This window comes from Colossoma macropomum, unplaced genomic scaffold (assembly GCF_904425465.1).
Source record: "Colossoma macropomum unplaced genomic scaffold, Colossoma_macropomum, whole genome shotgun sequence".
In the NCBI taxonomy this organism is placed as follows: Eukaryota; Metazoa; Chordata; class Actinopteri; order Characiformes; family Serrasalmidae; genus Colossoma; species Colossoma macropomum.
Genome location: NW_023494803.1, coordinates 39,469,238 through 39,489,198, shown reverse-complemented (window position 1 = coordinate 39,489,198; position 19,961 = coordinate 39,469,238). Strand labels below are relative to the sequence as shown.

The 19,961-nt window shown below is 39.7% G+C and overlaps 2 protein-coding genes across 2 annotated transcripts in view; one reads left to right on the top strand and one right to left on the bottom strand.

Moving 5' to 3' along the window:
• The window catches only part of bach2a (BTB and CNC homology 1, basic leucine zipper transcription factor 2a), a 43,093-nt gene extending 35,589 nt beyond the window's left edge, over positions 1 to 7,504 (top strand). The window contains 2 exon segments of the mRNA XM_036593451.1: positions 4,417 to 4,623; positions 5,718 to 7,504. Coding sequence (XP_036449344.1) covers positions 4,417 to 4,623; positions 5,718 to 6,110 — 600 coding nt within the window. The 3' untranslated portion in view covers positions 6,111 to 7,504.
• Positions 7,505 to 11,424: 3,920 nt separating this feature from the next.
• Positions 11,425 to 12,897, bottom strand: gja10a (gap junction protein alpha 10 a). Its single transcript, XM_036593452.1, has one exon. The coding sequence runs from the start codon at positions 12,895 to 12,897 to the stop codon at positions 11,425 to 11,427; it is 1,473 nt and encodes a 490-aa protein (XP_036449345.1).
• Positions 12,898 to 19,961: the final 7,064 nt, after the last annotated feature.

Here is a 19,961-nt window from a genome sequence, read left to right as displayed (position 1 = left end):
GGGGTGATGAGTGTAATTGTAGGCACACTTTTTTGTTTAGTTTTTTGTTCAAATTGCTGTAGTGTAAGCCATAGCCTCATGATGTTGGATCCCCCCCCCACTTGTCAGCCCGAATTTGGACCCCTCACTGCAGTTGAAGGATTTTTGAATGTTCCATATTATCCATATCCAGCTGGTAGCAGTTACCTTATGCATAGAGTAAAGCATAGAGTAGTGGGGTAAATCTCTGACCTTATAATGATTTGAATGGATTACAATTTGTCAAATTATTTTGGTATTTTAAATACACAGGGCGGCACGGTGGCGCAGTGGGTAGCGCTGTCGCCTCACAGCAAGAATGGCCTGGGTTCGATTCCCGGCCGGGTGACCGGGGTCATTTCTGTGTGGAGTTTGCCTGTTCTCCCCATGTCTGCGTGGGTTTCCTCCGGGTACTCCGGTTTCCTCCCACAGTCCAAAAACATGCAGTCAGGCCAATTGGACATGCTGAATTTCCCCTAGGTGTGAGTGTGTTTGTGGCTGTGTATGTCTGTCTGTCTGCCCTGCGATGGACTGGCGACCTGTCCAGGGTGTATCCTGCCTTCCGCCCAATGACAGCTGGGATAGGCTCCAGCACCCCACCGTGACCCAGAAGGATAAGCGGTTTAGATGATGTATGTATGTATGTAAATACACAGAATATGCAAAGAGACTGAATGAGCTACTTTTTAGGGTAGTGGAATATAGACAATTAAAAACAATACACCAGTTTTTTGGGGGGATTTTTCTTTTGAAAACGTAGCTTGTGAAATATGATTAAAACAAAGTGTGTACTTTTTATTAAGTATTATTTTAGTTGATTAGAATCGATTTAAAATTGATTTAAAGCGACACTGTGCAAGTTTGGCGGATTTGGTGACCTCTCTGGTGTAAATGTGTAATTCCACGCAATGTGAATAAGAACATCTTCTAACCTCGGACCCCTTCCCCGAGCGAATGAATCTGATGATTGCAAGAGAATTCAAAGAGAGCTCAGTCAAAACATGGTGAAGGACGTGTCTTGTGAGACGTGACTGAATTATCCGCTGTTGTTATTATATCTTCATCAGTGTAATGTTGATTTTACTTTCGAGATGGACCTTCTTTTTGAGCCTCGTGTGTGATATTAGCATGTGAAGACGTATTAATACATACAACCTGGTCTGAAAAACTCAACCCACTGCCTCTGACTTTTAAATGATAATTTCATTGTTTCGTAGTGCAGCTTTAATCGTCACCTTTAGATTTATGCACCTTTGCATTTTCACTCTTCTGCTGTGGGGCACGCCCATCAAATACTCAAGAACTGGTTATTTCACTACTGTTTTATTTATCCCTCCACAGGGTCCAGGTCAGTTTAGCTCTGGGTGCTTATATTGTCAGTGGAATTGCATTAGACTCGTTTTGCTCTTCTCACTTCCACGCAGGGATGACATTCATCTTACTGCGTCTCTCTCGCTTCCCGCTGTCTGTCAGGCCCACAAAGCTGTTCTCCCTGCTGGAGGTGTTAGGCCGTCTAGCTGGCAGCTGCAGGTCCCCAGACGCAGAACTGGGCCAGACGCTGGCGGGCTCCCGGCTCACGATGTGGGCCGCTTCACCTCACTGCCTAACAGATGAGCCCTACTTTCCGGCGCTGGACCCCCTCTTAGAGAAATGACCTGACTGCTGTTCAGAGAGAGCGCAAAAAATGGGATGTTGGACGCCGCTGGAAGCCCCAATCTGTCGTTGTAGCCTTATTACAGGGCTCTCTGTGGCGGAGCAGCTAAATATAGAGCTCCGTCTTACACGGAACGAGCGCTGGTGCAAGGTCAGGAGTGAGAGAGTGAGAGAGAGAGAGAGACACAGACTGAAAGAGACAGAGCTGTCCTCTCAGCTTACCACAGTGGACCTTAATGCTCTCATTCAGTAGAGCTTTACGCCAGGTCTCGTTCAGGGCTGAACGATATTGTGATGTTTTAGGTTCGTGGCCATATGCATTAGCATGGGTTAATTTACATATACAGTCATATGCAAAAGTTTAGGCACCACCTTATTTTTGTTGGTTTTCTATGTAAAAATAAGGTAAGGCAGCCTCTGCAGCGAACACACTTCAACAGATTTTATATTCACAATTACTGTTCATTGACTGAATTCATCATATTGGAACAAAAATAATAAAATATATTCTGTGCAAATGATATGGCACATATTATATTTTATGCTATTACCTTAAACTCAGGAAATAAAATAAAAACTGTGCATCAAAATTTGCAGGGAAGTTCCATATTTAAATGTGTTCAGTGAAACAGTGTCATTTGACTGGGGGTGTTCAAACTTTTGCATACGAATGTTTTAATAATATGTTATGATTAATATCACTTTTATTAGAGAAATAAAATGTTTTTCCCTCATACAGCTGAAATTCTTTTCAAAAACTCCTCACAGTTACAAATGACTGCAGCATTTTGGAATAAAACTCTTAAATTGCAATATACATAGCTTATTAATGCAGATTAATAAATATTTGAAAAACAAAGAAAGATTCTGAGAACTATTCAAAGTTTGCACTGATTATTACTCTAGCAATAGATGAGATGTGCTTGGAGGAGGAATTAAGGCAGTAGTTTGTGGACAAAATGCTATATTGACTATAACATTCACTAAACACAGTGAATCCTTGAATGGTTTAAACAGATTATATTAGAGTATTTTATATATACTAATATAATCTGTTTAAACCATTCACGGGTTAATTATATGAGTATAAACTCTTCTCTTCGAGTTGTGGAACCTGTATGTGCGTAAGAGCAGTGCGTCTAATGTGAGCATTAAACAAAGAACCCTAAGTGGGGCAGGTTTGCAATCAAATGTTCTCCATTATTATCAAGACTGTGCGAATCAAAAGCTTTGTTACTGTAAAGCAATAGAAGTCAGACTGTAGCACCATCTAGTGGTCAACCATGATAAAATCATATCCATTAACTTTGAAGTAGTTCGATTTCTTTTAAAATTAATATTAGTTAATGTTATATGTTTGTATGTGTTATGGTAGATGTTGATCGTTCTTTTTAACCCCTGAAAAGGAAAATTCCACCAAATTTCCAAAATGTATGCATAATTCAGTCAGTACGATGTAAACAAAGACTCGTGTCCTGAGCTTTTATTTGGAATGATGATGATGGTAAAATAATGGTCAATCTGAAAAAAGCCCTTACTAAATTAAATGGATTCAGATACATTTTGTGCCAAAACCTTATCACAAAACTATCATAAAACAATGTGTCCGACATCAGGCAGCCGATTCATAGCCATGCTTGTGTAATAACTTTCTGCCATGAATGTATTTAAAAAAAAATTACATTTCAAACCAAAATCTTCTAAAAACTATTGTAAAACAACCAGGCAGAAGCAACACATTCATAGACATATCATGTAATAAAGTGAGGGAGCTTTTAGAGGCATTAAACTCTTCAGACGTCTGGTTCCTATCGCCACCACTGTGAACAATTCTGACTAAGTTTATCTGGAATGGTGTGTTTTGCATCAAACTATTCTGTCTAGCTTTGTTTACATATATAGAAATTTAGAAAAATTGGAATTCCTCTTTAAACTCTGAGGGTCTGTATGAGGGTCTACACTTCAGTTCCTCGTTCTTACAGAAAATACAGTTCCATAGCAGTTATTGAGTAATAAATCTTAATATTAATGATAATTGAATAATAAGCTTGAAGTGTACTGGGTTAATCACAAATTCGGCAAGTTTGACATTGTATGAAGTGTTTAGCTGTATAAAGTGTGTGCTACTCTGTTCTTGCTAATATTAATGTTCTTTTATATGGCTGTATGGCTGGGCAGTGTGAATATATTTATTATTGTCCTGATAAATTACATTGCATTATGTCACAAAATGCTTTTCTGAGCCTATTGAGGATATTGACAGTGCTTACACACTTACCAACTACATGTTTGATTACAAAGATAGCATAATTAGTCCAGTTTAATTGGATTTAGTAAAGCACAGTGTGCAAAATGTTGAGTACGAATCACTGGATTCACATTTTTTGATAGTATCTTTAAATGTGGCACCACATTGTCTGACCAGACTTCAGAAAAAATAAATATTGTGACGTAAGTAATTCATTTTTATGCAAGGACCAGTGCTGCCCCATGCAGACTGTGATCAGCGTGTGCCCAGCGTTAAAGTTAAAAAAAAATTTAGTATGTTTAAATGTAGATGCTTCTTTACCGTCACTCCAGTATATTTTTGTCTCCGCATTTCCTCTTTTAACTGAGCAAGTACTAATACTTTCCCTTTCAGTGTTCCTGTACTTTTCCCACTCCGGTCATGATGGTTTTACCCAAACGTTTCATGTGTATGATGTCCTGTAAAGCATGTAATGAGATGGAGCTGCATTCTTGCAGGTGAAGCTGCCTTTTCCAGTTGATCAGATCACAGAACTTCCACGGAACGACTTCCAGCTGCTGATCAAGATGCACAAACTGACGTCAGAACAGCTGGAGTTTGTTCATGACCTGAGACGAAAGAGTAAGAACCGGATCGCCGCCCAGCGCTGCCGCAAGAGGAAACTGGACTGCATCAAAAACCTGGAGTGTGAGATCCACAAACTGGTGGGTGGTTCTTTCACCACTGATCATGTTCTATGAGTTCATAAGTTCCGTACGGTTCTGTGAGCTTCAGAGTCTTTACTGTGTTTAAAACTGTGCTCATATGTGTTTGTTTTGATTTAAGTTCACAAAAGCTCCATGTTTCACTTTTCAAAACTGAAATGGCAAAAATTATTTCCTTTTCCCTGAGGTTGAGGTTTGGGTCCGGATTAGAAAATTCTTGTTCTATCCAAAACACTTACATGTATGTTTACAAATGGGCTATATTATTATTATTACAACACACACTAACACACCACCACCACATCAGTGTTAATGCAGTACTGAGAATGATCCACCACCCAAATAGTACCTGCTCTGTGAGCGTCCATGGGGGTCCTGACCACTGAAGAACAGGGTAAAAGGGGGCTAACGAAGTATGCAGAGAAACAGATGGACTACAGTCTGTAACTGTAGAACTACAAAGTGCACCTATATAGTAAGTGGAGCTGATAAAATGGACAATGAGCACAGAAACAAGGAGGTGGTCATAATGTCATGCCTGATTGGTGTGTGTGTGTGTGTGTGTATATATATATATATATATATGTATGTAGGACACCGTAGTTTTAGATATAGATACTTATACATACATATAAAACATATTGGATGCAATATTATTACATATAGATACTTTACATATCACTGTTGTTGTAAGAAAACCTCGTATCTCCAAAATGGTAACTTTACAGGAGAAGGAAAAAAACATACTCTACTTTTAATGTAAGTCAATGGAACCAGACATTTTTCCAAGTCATTCTGGGCCGTTTCTTTGGGTCCATTCATCATAAAATTTACACACAATGTAAAGAGCAACAGGCATTTTTAATTTATGTCAAAAACTGAAAAACGGCAAAAATGGAGATACAAGGCTTTCTTCCGACAGCAGCGATATACATATAATATATATTGGATGCAGTACTATTACGCATAGATACTTACATATGTTTAATACGTAAGAGTTATTATCACAGCAGTAGTATAATTATTATTAATATCATACTACTATAGGTACTTTTATATTACTAGTATTTTTATACTTGTTTCTCTTGGAGCAGGTGTGTGAGAAGCAGAAGCTGCTGACTGAGAGGAACCAGCTGAAGGTGTGTATGGGGGAACTGTGGGAGAACTTCTCCTTCTTGTCTCAGGAGGTGTGCAGAGAGGAGAAATTGAGTCCAGAGCAGAACTGCCTTTTATTTGACCAGCGTCCAGGCCGAGGCTCATCTAGCCCCATCCATATAGACCTCACGGTGTCGTCCAGCCCCAGCAGCATAGACCTCACCCTGCCGTCCCACCACAGCCTGCCCCCTTCACCGAGCCCCACCGAGAGCCAGCATCCGGACGAAAATCTCACCCACGAGGCCACAGCTGGACACCAGAGCCCCCATAAAAACCCCCCTCCAGATCAGCAGCCCCACAGTGACTGTAGCTTTTTGCCAGGAAATGACTGACAAGTGCACAACAGACGAATAACCGCAGGAAAGAAAGGTTTTGTTCTCTAAAAAATGTTTTGTTTTTGCTAATGTTTGGGTGTTTTTTACAGCATTAGGGAGTGCACTGTTCTGTAGTTGTCCACTGTGTTGTGGTGATGTGGTTCTTAAGGTATCTTATTATGACAAGATATCTAAAAACACCTTTTTTTCACTTTATTTTTCCCTGTTTCAGCAGAGGTTTCTTCTGTCTTCAGCTCTCAGATTAATCTCAGGAATCTCTATGAATGTTTTTTGATCTTTTAAGGATGGACTTCAAGTGCAAGCACGGTTTTGATATTTTTGGGGGGGGAGTTTTCTGTACTTTCGCTGCACAAACTCATTTATTTTTCCACAAAGCATTCCCTGTGTGCGGTATGAGGAAGAGACGAAGGCAAAAGGAATGAGAAAGAGCGGGAAGAAAGGAGAGAATAATGAGGAAAGAGGGTTGCGTAGTCAAGCAGATGATCCGCTTCTATGAAAGTGGTTCAGTCGCAGCGTAGGGAGCCCTCGAAACAATTAGCATCAGGTCGACAGAGGCGGAGTAGAAGCTCTTTCGCTTTTGATCATTTCTAATATCTATTCTCATTTCTTGCATTACTGGTTGGTCTGATTAAAGCTCTTCTGTGTTTTTTAGTCCAGAGTTTTAGCTCCTGAGCCAGGATGAGCCACATTACATCAGTTTATTTTCATTTATTTGACCTCCTTTTTAATCTTGCAGACCTCGTCCACACTCGCAGATGCAGTAGGTCTTGATTATTGAGTGCTGCTACAGAATAGAAAGCAATTTCTCTGACATCCACAAATGAGCTGCTTCAGGGACACAGAAAGCAAAGACATCTCCATTGAAACAGTGCTGATACTGTAGATTTTGGCAGCTCTCACCTACACAAAGAACTCCACTGTTCTGTATGTTCTCAGGGGTTGATTCAAAATCTACCTGTAGGGTCACGTAATCACAGAAAGGAGAGAAATCTTACCACACATGCTCTGCGTCGTGAAATTACCCACTGTTGCTTACTTTAACACTTCGCCTTCAGTCTGCCGTGACATTGATAAGCATTAATCTGGTGAAATGTTGCTGCTCCGTCACGCAAAGTGAAGCAGAATTTAATTTCAGCCCCTGGAATTAAAATACGACCATGGCAAGTTGCTGTTATGGAGTTAGTTTGGCACATTTGTGCTGTCTATCACAGTTTATTACATTTTCTTTCATTTATCAAAGCTGCCCTGCCGTTCAAAAGTTTGGAATCACTGTTTTACATAATAAAAGACCTAATTAGAATTGAAAAAGCTGTTGAGCTTTTTAAAATTAATATCCAAAATGCCTCATTATCAAAAAGCTGACGCTGATCGAATCGCTATACATGGCAATTGTGGAAAGAAATCATAATATATAGATAATTTCAGTTTATTTTTTAGTAATGTAGCTATTTGTTCCCATCTTATTGTTCTCAAAATACATTAAAGGGTCCATAGCATGGAAAAAAATGCTCACATTTTGGAAAATTTGATGCTGTACATGAAAAATGTTAAAGTTTCAGAATGTACCGTTCACTCCATACAGCTCATAAACCGAAACTAACCTGCAAAAAAAAGCCTGTTTTTAATTCGTCATGTTTTTGTGATGTCACAAAAAAGTCACATTTACCTCTGCAGCCTCCAGCAGTCACACTGAAGTTGCAAGGTTTGTTTCAGCCAGGACTTCTTTTTTGGACAAAGCTTATTCACATATGGTTATGTGCAAAAGTTTGTGCACCCCTGGTCAAATGACTTGTTGTTGGTTTTTTCTAAGTGTAAATAAGTGAACACGTCCTCTACAGAGACGCACTTCTGCACATTTTAATGCACAATTACTGTTTATTTGCTGAATTTAACATAAAATACAGGCCCGTGCAAAGGTTATGGTACATTTCATATTTTATGTTGTTCCAATATGATAAATTAAGCAAATAAATAGAAACTGTGCACTAAATTTGCATAACAATGCCATATTTAAGTTTGTTCCCTGTAAAGGATGCATTGACTTATGTCATTGGATGGGGGTGTTATAACTTAAGCATAAGTTTAGCATAGAGAGGTTGGGAAATAGTTGTGTAAAAATGAATATTTTTGTATTTTGTATTTATGTTTTTAGTACATGAAGCCACACAAACATAATAAATGGACATCGGGGGAAAATTAAATAGACAGGAAAATGTAGGATATAAGCCCTTTAAATTGTGAATAAACCGTCAGTTTACATTTTGGGGTCTAACATTTAAATTTTATACCAAGTTATTATTGAATGATATTGAAGTGGTTCCAAACTTCTGAATGGTAATGTAGATAAAGGCTTGAATTTTACTCTTGTTGCACAAAAACTGACAATTTAATTGACTCTATCTCAGTTATTTGGGACTTTTATGAAGAGAACGATTGCAGTATTTTGAGTCTCATGCGTTTGAGTTTAGTATAACTGGTATGGTGGTATATTTGGCTACTAAAAACATCCCAGAATAACCTTGACTGTCCTTTTGAATGTTGACAAATGTAAATGCAATTGGGCTTTTCTTCAATAGACTGTTGAACATCTTTGGATTTGCCTTAGAAATCTCTTGTGCCAAGGTTATGATATGAACTGAGCTTGTAAAGCGGGATATTCTTTGAGTTTACATACAGTGGACAGAGTACAGCCTCAATACAGACAAATCTATATACCTCTCACATACGGTCGAGACCTGTGTGGTTTACAGCGTTTTCAGCAGATATTTTGCAGCTTCTTTTTCAGTTTTTGTATAAGTTTGTAAATACCTTGTTATTTATAGCTATTTTGTGGGGTTCTTCCAAATATCAGTCAGTTCTCTGCTCTTGATTATTAATTGAATGTTTAAAGTCGTGATCTCAGTGTTTGGATACTCATTGTTTTGCAGTTTGTTTATGGTGGAATGTTTTTTTTAGAAATTAAATAAAATCGTATAGTGAATAATGTGATTGTAAAGCGTATGTGTGGTTACGATTTTGCATAATTAGAAAATCCACAGTTGTGTAGTGGTGGGCAATATGATGACATGATATCATTGCATCAGAACATGATAACATGATAAATTACATCACTTTTCTAAATATATATTTGGTATCATCAGTACTTCTAGAACACCAAACAGCTTCCTGCATGATAAAAAGACCAAATTTTAGATCAGTTCTAGAGATCCGTAAACAACAACAACCCGTATAACTTTATAAACTACATAGTAACAAGTAGATGATTGGATGGCAGCCCATCACACTGTTATTTTATTCATTCGTTTTTACCAGTTTTATTTTTTCCTCCTGTTTCTCTTCAATCTCATGATCCATGGGTCAATGACATGATTTGCATTTTTCAAGTCCATTAATTTCCAACCTCCTTTATGTGAAATCTTTTTGAAGGGCATCAAAATAAAATTAATTTTAGGCATTTATGCCTCCCAGAGTCTAAAATTGTGGTGTGACCGTCCATCCATGCATGCAGATTAGGTACTCTATTAAAAAAGGTTGTCATATCAAATTCTAAATAAAATAGTTTGGCATAATTTTATGTTTGAAAATTTGAAAATCACAACATGTTGCACAATAGGGTAGCTTTAAAAGTAATTAACTTCTGATTTCCTCAAATGTCACTCAGCACAACTGAAAACAAAGGACTTTTATTCTGACATGCTTGTATGAAAAAGTGGGCAGGGTATTGAATCATAAAGAAGACCCTAAGTGATGTTAATGGTGCAGAGCCAGTGTTAGTAGCAAATTCACAATTTTCTTTTTTTAAGTCATTGGTTAGACTGGTTCAGTTCACAAAGTCAGATGCGCGACCCTAGAAAAAACATGAAAATATGTTATTATTATAATAATATTTGTATTTTAAACAGAAAGATTTGTATAACCTTTAAGGACAAAGGTTTATAATTCTGTCAAAGTACAAAGACTAGTTTTTACATGTTTTTAGTAGCAGTAACTAACTTAAAAAAAGAAATAAATTATATATATATATATATATATATATACATACTATATTTTTTTAAGTTAGTTTTTGACACAATTTGAAAGAACCTTTGCCCTTTACAATGTTTGTAAATTTCATGAAGAATGGGTCAAAAGAAATGACCCAAAATTACTTGTAAAAAATTCTGCTTCCATTAACTTACGTTAAACGTAAAGTATGTTTTTTCCTTCTTCTGTAAAGTTACCATTTTGGAGATACTAGGTTTTGTTCCAACAATAGCGATATTTTCTTGGTAGTAAAATTAAATAAAATAAAAAATGATTTAGAACATTATAAAAGCTGTGAAACACTTATTGCCATCTCTTACAGATTCAAAAAAAGTTTTTAATTTTTATTTTTGATCATTTTTTATTAAGAAGTGTTTAAAATTAGCATTTCGAAATGCTGTTTGTCATTGACCCACTTGTTGTTTTTTTTTTTTTTACAAAAATCTTCAAGTATTATACTTTTACATTTTTGTCATATTGCCCACCCTGACAGTCCAAGGTAACAATGACAAATGGAAAAACGTGGAAATCAAAACAAAATTTATTTTGTTCATAATGGCACAAAATGTACAGTGCATCACATTTAATGGGTGTCAGCTAAGAGCCCCCATTGCTCCCCCCGACACTCTCTGGTCTGAGGCCTTCCTGATGTGCAGTTTTCTTCTGTCTTCAGCAGTCGGCAATGGTGAAAGTTGTTCACTTTGTGATTTTACAGGTATTTTAAGGTGCTTAACATAAAAAAAGAAAATGTATACAACAGCACTCCATATACCTCATCCTTGCAGGAGATTCTCCTGTGTTAGAACCACTGCTTTCGCAGCCATGCAGTGGAGAGTCACGCTAAACGTTGTTGATAACTCCGTCCGTTTAGTTCTGCTCATGCGTGGCCTCTTACATTCCTGTGGTCTTCTCCTCTCTTCCTTGCTCTCACTTCTTCATGATGGAAGAGATATCCAAGAATACGCTCTGAAAGACAAAAGAAGACCCGCTTCAGTTCACAGATGAAACGTGCAACCAAACCAATGAAGAGGCCTAAGTTGACTATGCACTGTAGACCTCGTTATACATCATACTTCTACTAAGGATCTCGACTGGCTCGTTGTACAACAGCTTAGAAACATAGTGCCAACTTTATGTTAACTTTTTTGGAAGCATTCCTCTGTAATAGCGTTGATAAAAATGAATTATTATGCTTGCAAATGATCAATGAATGGTTTTCTAAAACTAGTCTAGTCTAACAGTTGTTACTCACAGAGAACTGAATTACAACAGCTGAGGACACAAGCCTCTAAATGACCAAATCAGTAGTCATGTGTCTTTTGGCTCTACTTGCCATTGACATCCTCCGTCCCCCTGGTGGTGGGTTCATAGGAAGGTCAGTGAGGGAGCCCAGCTCGGACTCAGAGCTTCTTGTGGGAGTACAAGACGGGCTGTCCGACATGCTGTCCGAGGGCATTCGAGCCATGAAACTGGCCTTCCTGGGGTTGGGGTACAGTAATTCACTGTCCGTGGAGTCCTTGCCATCATCCACAAGATCTGGCACATGGCTTGGCCTGTGCAGGGCGTTGCGCAAGCAGGCCGGTATCTCCGCATGACTGGGCCTTTGGGTGAGAAGACCCTCGTGACTTTGTTGACATGAGTTTGAAGGTCTGCTGTCCCCACATGAACCGCTGCTGCTTTCTGGACGTTGGTCATCGGCATCCTCCTCAACAACGTGCGGCTCCATCGGAAGTCGAAAGCGCAGGTCATGGATCATCCCTTGACTGGGCTGACGCGTTTGCCTAGGCTGCTGTGTTATGCAAGACACAGGGAGGGTGGTGTCAGCAAAGCTGTTGTGCCTTTGCCCATCGGCACAGGGATTCAGACACGTGTTGGCTAAGTACAATGGCGGAAGGTCCGTGTGCCCAGTCGGGATGAATGTTTTCAACTGTGCGGATTTGTGTGGCGAAGAATCCGCCACTACACAGAGCGACTGGACGGTTGGTGCAAGCTTTGGCTTACACAGACTGTCTTCCTCTGTGTACTGCAGGCCAGACAGGGTCTGCTTGATTTTCCTCACCCCTAAGTGGGATATCTCCAAAAGGTTGAGGAACAGAGAGACCCCCGCAATGACAAGCATGAAAACCATGAAGATGGTCTTCTCCGTGGGCCTGGAGACATAACAGTCCACGCTGTTTGGGCAAGGCACCCTCTCGCACTTGTACAAAGGATCCAGTCCAATGCCGTATAAGATATACTGCCCCACTATGAAGCCCACCTCCAGCACTGATCTGGTAAGGATATGAATGATATATGTGCGCAGTAAGGAGCCCCTCAAAGGAGCCTTCTTCACTTTCTTCTGCTCCTCCAGCTTCCGCAGTTCTCTCTCCAGCCGCTTGTGCTCCTCCAGCAAGGGTTCGGTCTCTCCTAGCTCCGCCCTCAGCTGGATTTTTCTCTGGTGCCTCTCCTTCTCGAGGGTCCTCAGCCGGTACAGGGCATGCCCCATGTACACCAGCGAGGGAGAGGACACGAAGATGATCTGTAGCACCCAGAAGCGGATGAGGGAAATCGGGAACGCCTGGTCGTAGCAGACGTTCTTGCATCCTGGCTGCTCCGTGTTGCAGATGAACTGGTCCTGCTCGTCCACCCACACGTCCTCGGCTGCCACGCCGAGGACCAGCATCCGGAAGATGAAGAGGATGGTCAGCCAGATCTTTCCCACGATAGTGGAGTGAATGTGGACCTCCTCTAGAATGCTGCCCAGCAGGTTCCAGTCGCCCATTTTTCACTGCCACATGTCCGTGCTACGTCAAAACAAAGGTGTTTATTTATCATGAGAAAGCAAGTTACATTTGGTGTCTACCTTCAAAAATAGTTGAGAAATGTTGGCCACCCTCTTCCCAACAACATTGCAAACCTGTCCTCTCACTATTCACAAAAAAGCATATCTTTTGGCGCAAAGTTAAGGGTGCATGTTACAAAGCGGGATTTTTTATTTAAGTCCAAAATTCCTGCTGGACAGTCTTTATGTTTGGCAGTAATCCTGCTTTGTGAGGAGCAGAAAACAGAAAGGATGCATGCAAACCTTTGCATCAAAACAAACAGCATCAACTTACATATCAGCAGGAAGTGATCTTTGCTTTCCTCTGTTGAACGATGCACATGTTCTCTGCAAGGAACAAACTCATTTCGTCATTTTACAGCCATGGAGTCGTGGTAAAGGTCCCGGTATAAAAACACGGCTTCTCTCTCCGCATAACGATGGCTACAGTGAATGTTCCCCACAGTTGTTGCATGCAGAGTTCACAGGATGTGGGAATTGATCTGAAACTGCCTGGACAATGCCCCATGGCACATCTTATCAAGCAGTTGCCGAAAAGAGCAACTAACCACCCCCACCGTCCCCACCACTGCCACCACCACACATACATGTGAAGTCAGCCTGGGATGCCAACCGACCGAGTGCCCCTTTCACTATCAATGCGGCATAATAAAAGATTCTGTAGTCGTTCACCTACGGCTCCTTCTGGCATCCTGTCTCAAGCAATGTGCTGCCTCAAATGTAGAAAAAAAACCTATATCAAACTTATATAAGCATACATATCCATCATATTTGATTAATCTAATGTGTAATCCATAAAGCCAGACGAGCTGGTCAATGAGTCATGTCCGATTTCATAGTTAACTGAATTGCACATCTCTCCCTGTCTGTCAAATAGGGATATCACTCCTGTCCAAAACAATGATCCCTAACTCCCACCCGCAGCGCGCCGTGGAAAAGCACAGGGCTCAGAAATGCGATCTGCCTTTATTTCATCACTTTCCCCCTGCTGATTCCTTGTTTGTGTGTGGGCCTTGCCATCTTGTTTACATTTGCGGCCTGTCAATGTCAAATGAAAGACTTTGCACCAGATTGCATCAGGCCATCTGAACCCAATCCATCAATGCCATAAAGATTTGTCTAATGCGACAAGGTTTTGAAGCAAACTTTTGCACGAACGTCGTTCATTTCTTCATGTCACATCCAAACGGAGCCGCTTTAGGACAAAAAAGTGAGCGTTTTTGTTGCGTTAAAAGGGTACAAGAGCATCGAATCAGGCCGGCACATGCACGTGAGTGTGTTATCCTGATGTGTCCTGTGCTGGGCCTTTGAGCGCTGTACGGCAGCTCACACTACACGCTCATAAAATGACCAGCCATGCCTCGGGCTTTTAATTAGCTTTCCATCAACCTCTGACAGAGTCAATGGCGGATTGATTTGATTTTCCCTTGCAGAAGCTTGAATAGCAAATGCCAGAAGTCACATCGGGGACGCTCTATTACATAATGGGTTCATACCGTACCTACTGATCTATCTGTCTCTGCTCTACGGCTGTTCACTGGATCTAATTGCTTTGATTGAAAGCAAAATCAGCTGCGAGGGCCTCTTTATTTATATAATAACACTACAGGCCCCGTGAGCTTTTACGCTGCAGCTGGATATGTAAACAAACTTAGTCTGGGTGATTTATACAGTGGATGTGCTGCAAAGAAAGGCTCAGAATTCCAACTTGGAACACATTTTGCCCACCAATATCTCTCGGGAACCATTATGATCATGCTTGAAAAACTAGATTTTCCCTAATTACAGAAACAATTTCCCCCCAAAGCATGTTTTTTGAGGTGGCAGTCATACATTTTAAGTCATTCTGTCAGTGTTTACTGCAGTACTGTTTCCCATAAGTCACTCAGCTGATGTTATGTAAGGTTAGAAATGATGCATTGCCCATATTTTGGCTTGTATGCTGGATGGCAGTTCCAGGGCAGCGCTCTCCTCCCCTGCCCCCTCTCTGATGATAGATTATTTCACGCTGATCCATGCCGATCAGTGCTGGCTCGTGCAGGCCTCATCTGCCTGTTTGCAGATAATGAGATTCCCCTCACCCGCGGATATTTACAGAAAAAGATTTTAGGGTGTGAACGGCACTATGTAACGTTATCTTAAGATGCATGTTACACTCGTGTGCAAAAGTTTAGGCACCCCTGCTCGAATTGCAATGCTTTTGTTGATTGTCTAAGTGTAAATAAGTTAACACATGCTCTACAGAGAACAAATGTCTGCACATTTTAATGCACAATTACTGTTTATTTGCTGAATTTAACATATAAAATATAAAAAAATGCGGCATGTGCAAAAAATATAGCACATTTTATATTTTATTCTATTTTTCCGGTATGTTAAACTCAAATAAACAATAAACAGAAGTTGAGCACTAATATTTGCAGAGAAATGCCATATCTCTGTAAATGATGTGTAACTTATTTTCACAATACCTGCATTTCTGACTTTCAGTAATATGGTATTCTTACATTTTAAGGACAAGCAGAAGAGATTTCTCCATGTTATTTTGCAAACTAATTTCATTTTTCCATAATAAGAGCACTCAAATGGAAATGTGGAAGTGAAGTAAAGAGTGAAAATGTGTTTTGTTAAATAAATACAGAAGTAAAAACCCAATTTGTACCAGTTTTATATTTGGGTTTTAAAATCAGGTCAAGTATTATTATAATAGTTTCTCTTTTCAACTTACAACACCTCCTAAATATCTGCTGCAAATGACAGCAAAATATAGATTTAAGCTGCAGTGAAGAGCAGGGTCAAGTGAAATGGATGAATATCTGATATGTACTGTAACACTTAATAAAATACTACTACCAGTGTACAACAAATAATAAGAAATATACATTTTTCTGTGTAGTTGATTTATTAGTTAGTTGTCAATATATAAATAAATACATATGAATAGATAAATGAATAAGTACAAATAAACAAATAAATATACATCGATCAGGCATAACATTATGACCACCTCCTTGTTTCTACGCTCATTGTCCATTTTATCAGCTCCACTTACTATATAGGTGCACTTTGTAGTTCTACAGTTACAGACTGTAGTCCATCTGTTTCTCTGCATACTTTGTTAGCCCCCTTTTATCCTGTTCTTCAGTGGTCAGGACCCCCATGGACCCCCACAGAGCAGGTACTATTTGGGTGGTGGATCAATCTCAGCACTGCAGTAACACTGATGTGGTGGAGGTGTGTTAGTGTGTGTTGTGCTGGTCTGAGTGGATCAGACACAGCAGTACTGCTGGAGTTTTTAAACACTGTCCACTCTATTAGACACTCCTACCTTGTCAGTCCACCTTGTAGATGTAAAGTCAGAGACGATAGCTCATCTGCTGCTGCACAGTTTGTGTTGGTCATCCTCTAGTCCTTCATCAGTGGTCACAGGACGCTGCCCACAGGACGCTGCTGGCTGGATATTTTTGGTTGGTGGACTATTCTCAGTCCAGCAGTGACACTGAGGTGTTTAAAAACTCCAGCAGCACTGCTGGGTCTGATCCACTCGTACCAGCACAACACACACTAACACACCACCACCACATCAGTGTTACTGCAGTGCTGAGAATGATCCACTACCCAAATAGTACCTGCTCTGTGAGGGTCCATGGGGGTCCTGGCCACTGAAGAACAGGGTAAAAGAGGGCTAACAAAGTATGCAGAGAAACAGATGGACTACAGTCTGTAACTGTAGAACTACAAAGTGCACCTATATAGTAAGTGGAGCTGATAAAATGGACAATGAGCGTAGAAACAAGGAGGTGGTCATAATGTTATGCCTGATCGGTGTAAACACATTAAACATTTCACAACACAGTGGGTGAAACAATGAGACATTGAAGTACAGGGTTATTCCGTTGTTATTCAGGGTTAATTTACTGCTTTGTCACTGATTAACAAATTCAGTCTTTTGAATTAAAGAGGATTTTCTTCTTGCAGTGTGGAGTGATGAGTGAGTTGGAACAGAGTCTGACTGATTTGAATACACTATAGTTTATACAGCACCACGTCCCTTAATATCACTGTAACCCTCACAACATGTTGGCATAATAACTCATAACTGGGACACATCTTGCATTAAGCGCAGTAATAATAGTTCAGCAAATAATCAGATGTATCAGCTGTCGAGAGCGGACTGTGTACGTTTACAGGCATGTACAGAGCTGGAAGCATGTTAAAGTGCTCTGATAGGCTTTGATTATCTGTGAAAAGAAAGTAAGAATGTTAACACTGTTTACAATAACAAGCCCATATAAGTGGCAACTTAAACATTATCTAACAGCTTATAAAGAGAGTTAATAATATAAATAATATAACATATAATTTTTTACTCTGCTCTTTATTTTGTTGCAGTAACACAAACTTACTCTTTGTGATGACTAAAAAAATACAAAAGTAAACAAAAAATCATGATTCCCAGCTCATCCGTCTTGTTTCCAACCAAAAGCTTGAAAACACGCAGTCTTATAAAAACATTTGAACAAAAATTCCACATCCTTTACAGAGAATAACCTTTAATATGGCATTTTTCTGTAAATTTTAGTGCACAATTTCTGTTTATTTGCTGAGTTGAACGTATACACTCTCAGAAATAAAGATAGTAAACTGTCACTGGGGCAGTTCCTCTCATCACTGGGATGGGACCCTCAAGGGTTCATCTCAGTACCTTTAGTCAGGGAACATAACTGAACCATAATCCACTGAAATGATATGTTCTAAGCTGTACTGACTCCACACATCCCCGTCTCGTCTCCAGGCTTTTATTTTACTGTTCTGTTTTAAAACATTCGGTTATGAAAAGGTACAAATACGAACTTTTCACCTGGAAAAACTTATTTAAGGTTCACAATCAGACCTTAAAACCACTGTTGGAGCTTTGAGGGAACATTTACATGGTTTGTACCTTGATGAATGAAAAATGTGCCTGCGCAGTACCTTTATTTCTAACAGTGCAGGGAAAAAAATAAAATACATAAAATGTGCCATAACTTTTGCACAGGCCATATTTTAAGTTTTATTTTTGCAATATGTTAAATTCAGCAAATAAACAGTAATTGTGTGTTAAAATGTGCAGAAGTGTGTTCTCTGTAGAGGATGTGTTCACTTATTTCAACATGGACACGGAATCTGACCAAGAGCGCCAAAACTTTTGCATACAACTGTCTCGAGTTGTAAAACAGGAAGCAGCATTCAAGCCTGAGAAAATGGATGCACTGGTCTTTTTAATAAACAATGGCCTGGAGCTTAATCGCAATTAAAATTGCGGGTGCAATGCTGGTCAGAAAACTTGCAGTTAGATGCCCAAATCATTGAGCCGTATGTCTTGCAGCCTCAGAAATCACACAAGCGGGTTGATTAGATATTACAAGGTTTGAGTGAGTAAACCTTGTAAGTGATTAATGATTTAGGCATGCAGTTAGCACAATGCTAATACTAATATACAGTCCTATGCAAAGGTTTGGGCACCCCTAGTCAAATTATATGTTTTGTTGATTTTCTAAGTGTAAATAAGTGAACACATCCTCTACAGAGACACACTACTGCAGTGTTAATGCACAATATGGCCTTTGCAAGTGTGTATATACACACACACACACACACACACATATATATATATACACACACACAAACACACACACACACATGTGCACTAGAAAAATGCCATATTTAAATGTGTCCCCTGTAGAGGATGTGTTAACTTATTTACACTTAGAAAATCAACAGAACATGTCATTTGACGACCCAATGGAAAGAAATATTCTAAATGAGATCTCCTCTTGATCTCCTAGACGTGGTCCAGTTTTCTCACTTTGATCTAAATGTTGTCACACATGTGGTTTAACTCTTTGGTGTCTGACTCGTCTCAGTTGAGCAATATTTCCATAAGAAAAGTGTGAGATCTCATCGTTGTCTTATACAGCTCTGTTCTATATTACAGAACTCTCTCAGCAGTCTGTCGGTGCAGAAGGAGAACTCACGCTTTTCTCCTTGATCACCAGAACCTCTCACAGTGAAATGCTGATGTTAGTTTTCCCATTTCTCCTGAGGAGGTTTAGGAGAAACAATTCAGAAATCAGTGATTGTTTACTATTATACAACAGTTACTTCCGGCCACGCAAGCTGATTGGTTGAGAAGCGTTCTAACTGTGTTGTTATTTCGCCATAACATCACGTTTTTTTTCACAAACACTGTATCAGTCCACTAAGACGCCTAAGACGAGGAGACACTCAAGCCATTTGAACGTTTTTACTTCTTACTTTGCCACAAACAGAAAATGGCCGATTTGGTCCGATTTTGTCATCACCACTGAGCAGCTTTTCAGTCGGCAGCTGTGACAGAAGAACAGCTAAACTACCTGGAATCAGCCAGAAATGAACCCAATACCATTCACCAAACTTGTAGGGCGGAGTTCGTTACTCTGACGTAGCAACAACCTTGTTAAGGAACTATAACTTGTTGAAGGAACTGCGAACATTAAAACATATTAAACGCCGCGTTCACGGCCCAGTTTTTAATGTATTACTTTATTTATTTAACTGTTGTATAAAAGCAATAGAACACTCGAGGAGTGTGTTATTGCGAATAATGTCATGGCTGTGAGGATCTACGGCGACCAAATCACAGCCATGATGTTATTTCGCGATAACACTCCCTCTCGGGTTCTACTGCTGAAATATAACATTGAGATCTGCTTTATTTCTCTGAGACAGTCTTTAGAGAGATTTTTTCTGGGTAGGGGTGCCCAGACTTTTACATAGGACTGTATATTAGCATTAGCATTAGCATTATGCTAACTGCATGCCTAAGTCATCACACACTTGCCTGACACTTTTGCATTTCATGTTAGCTACTTTAGCCTCTGAGCTCAAGTACAAAACTAAACAAGCAAACTTCAGACGCCAAACATGTCTTGGCTGATGTGTTGTATTTGTGGTAAGAGGGAGAACTGTTCCAAACTATTTCT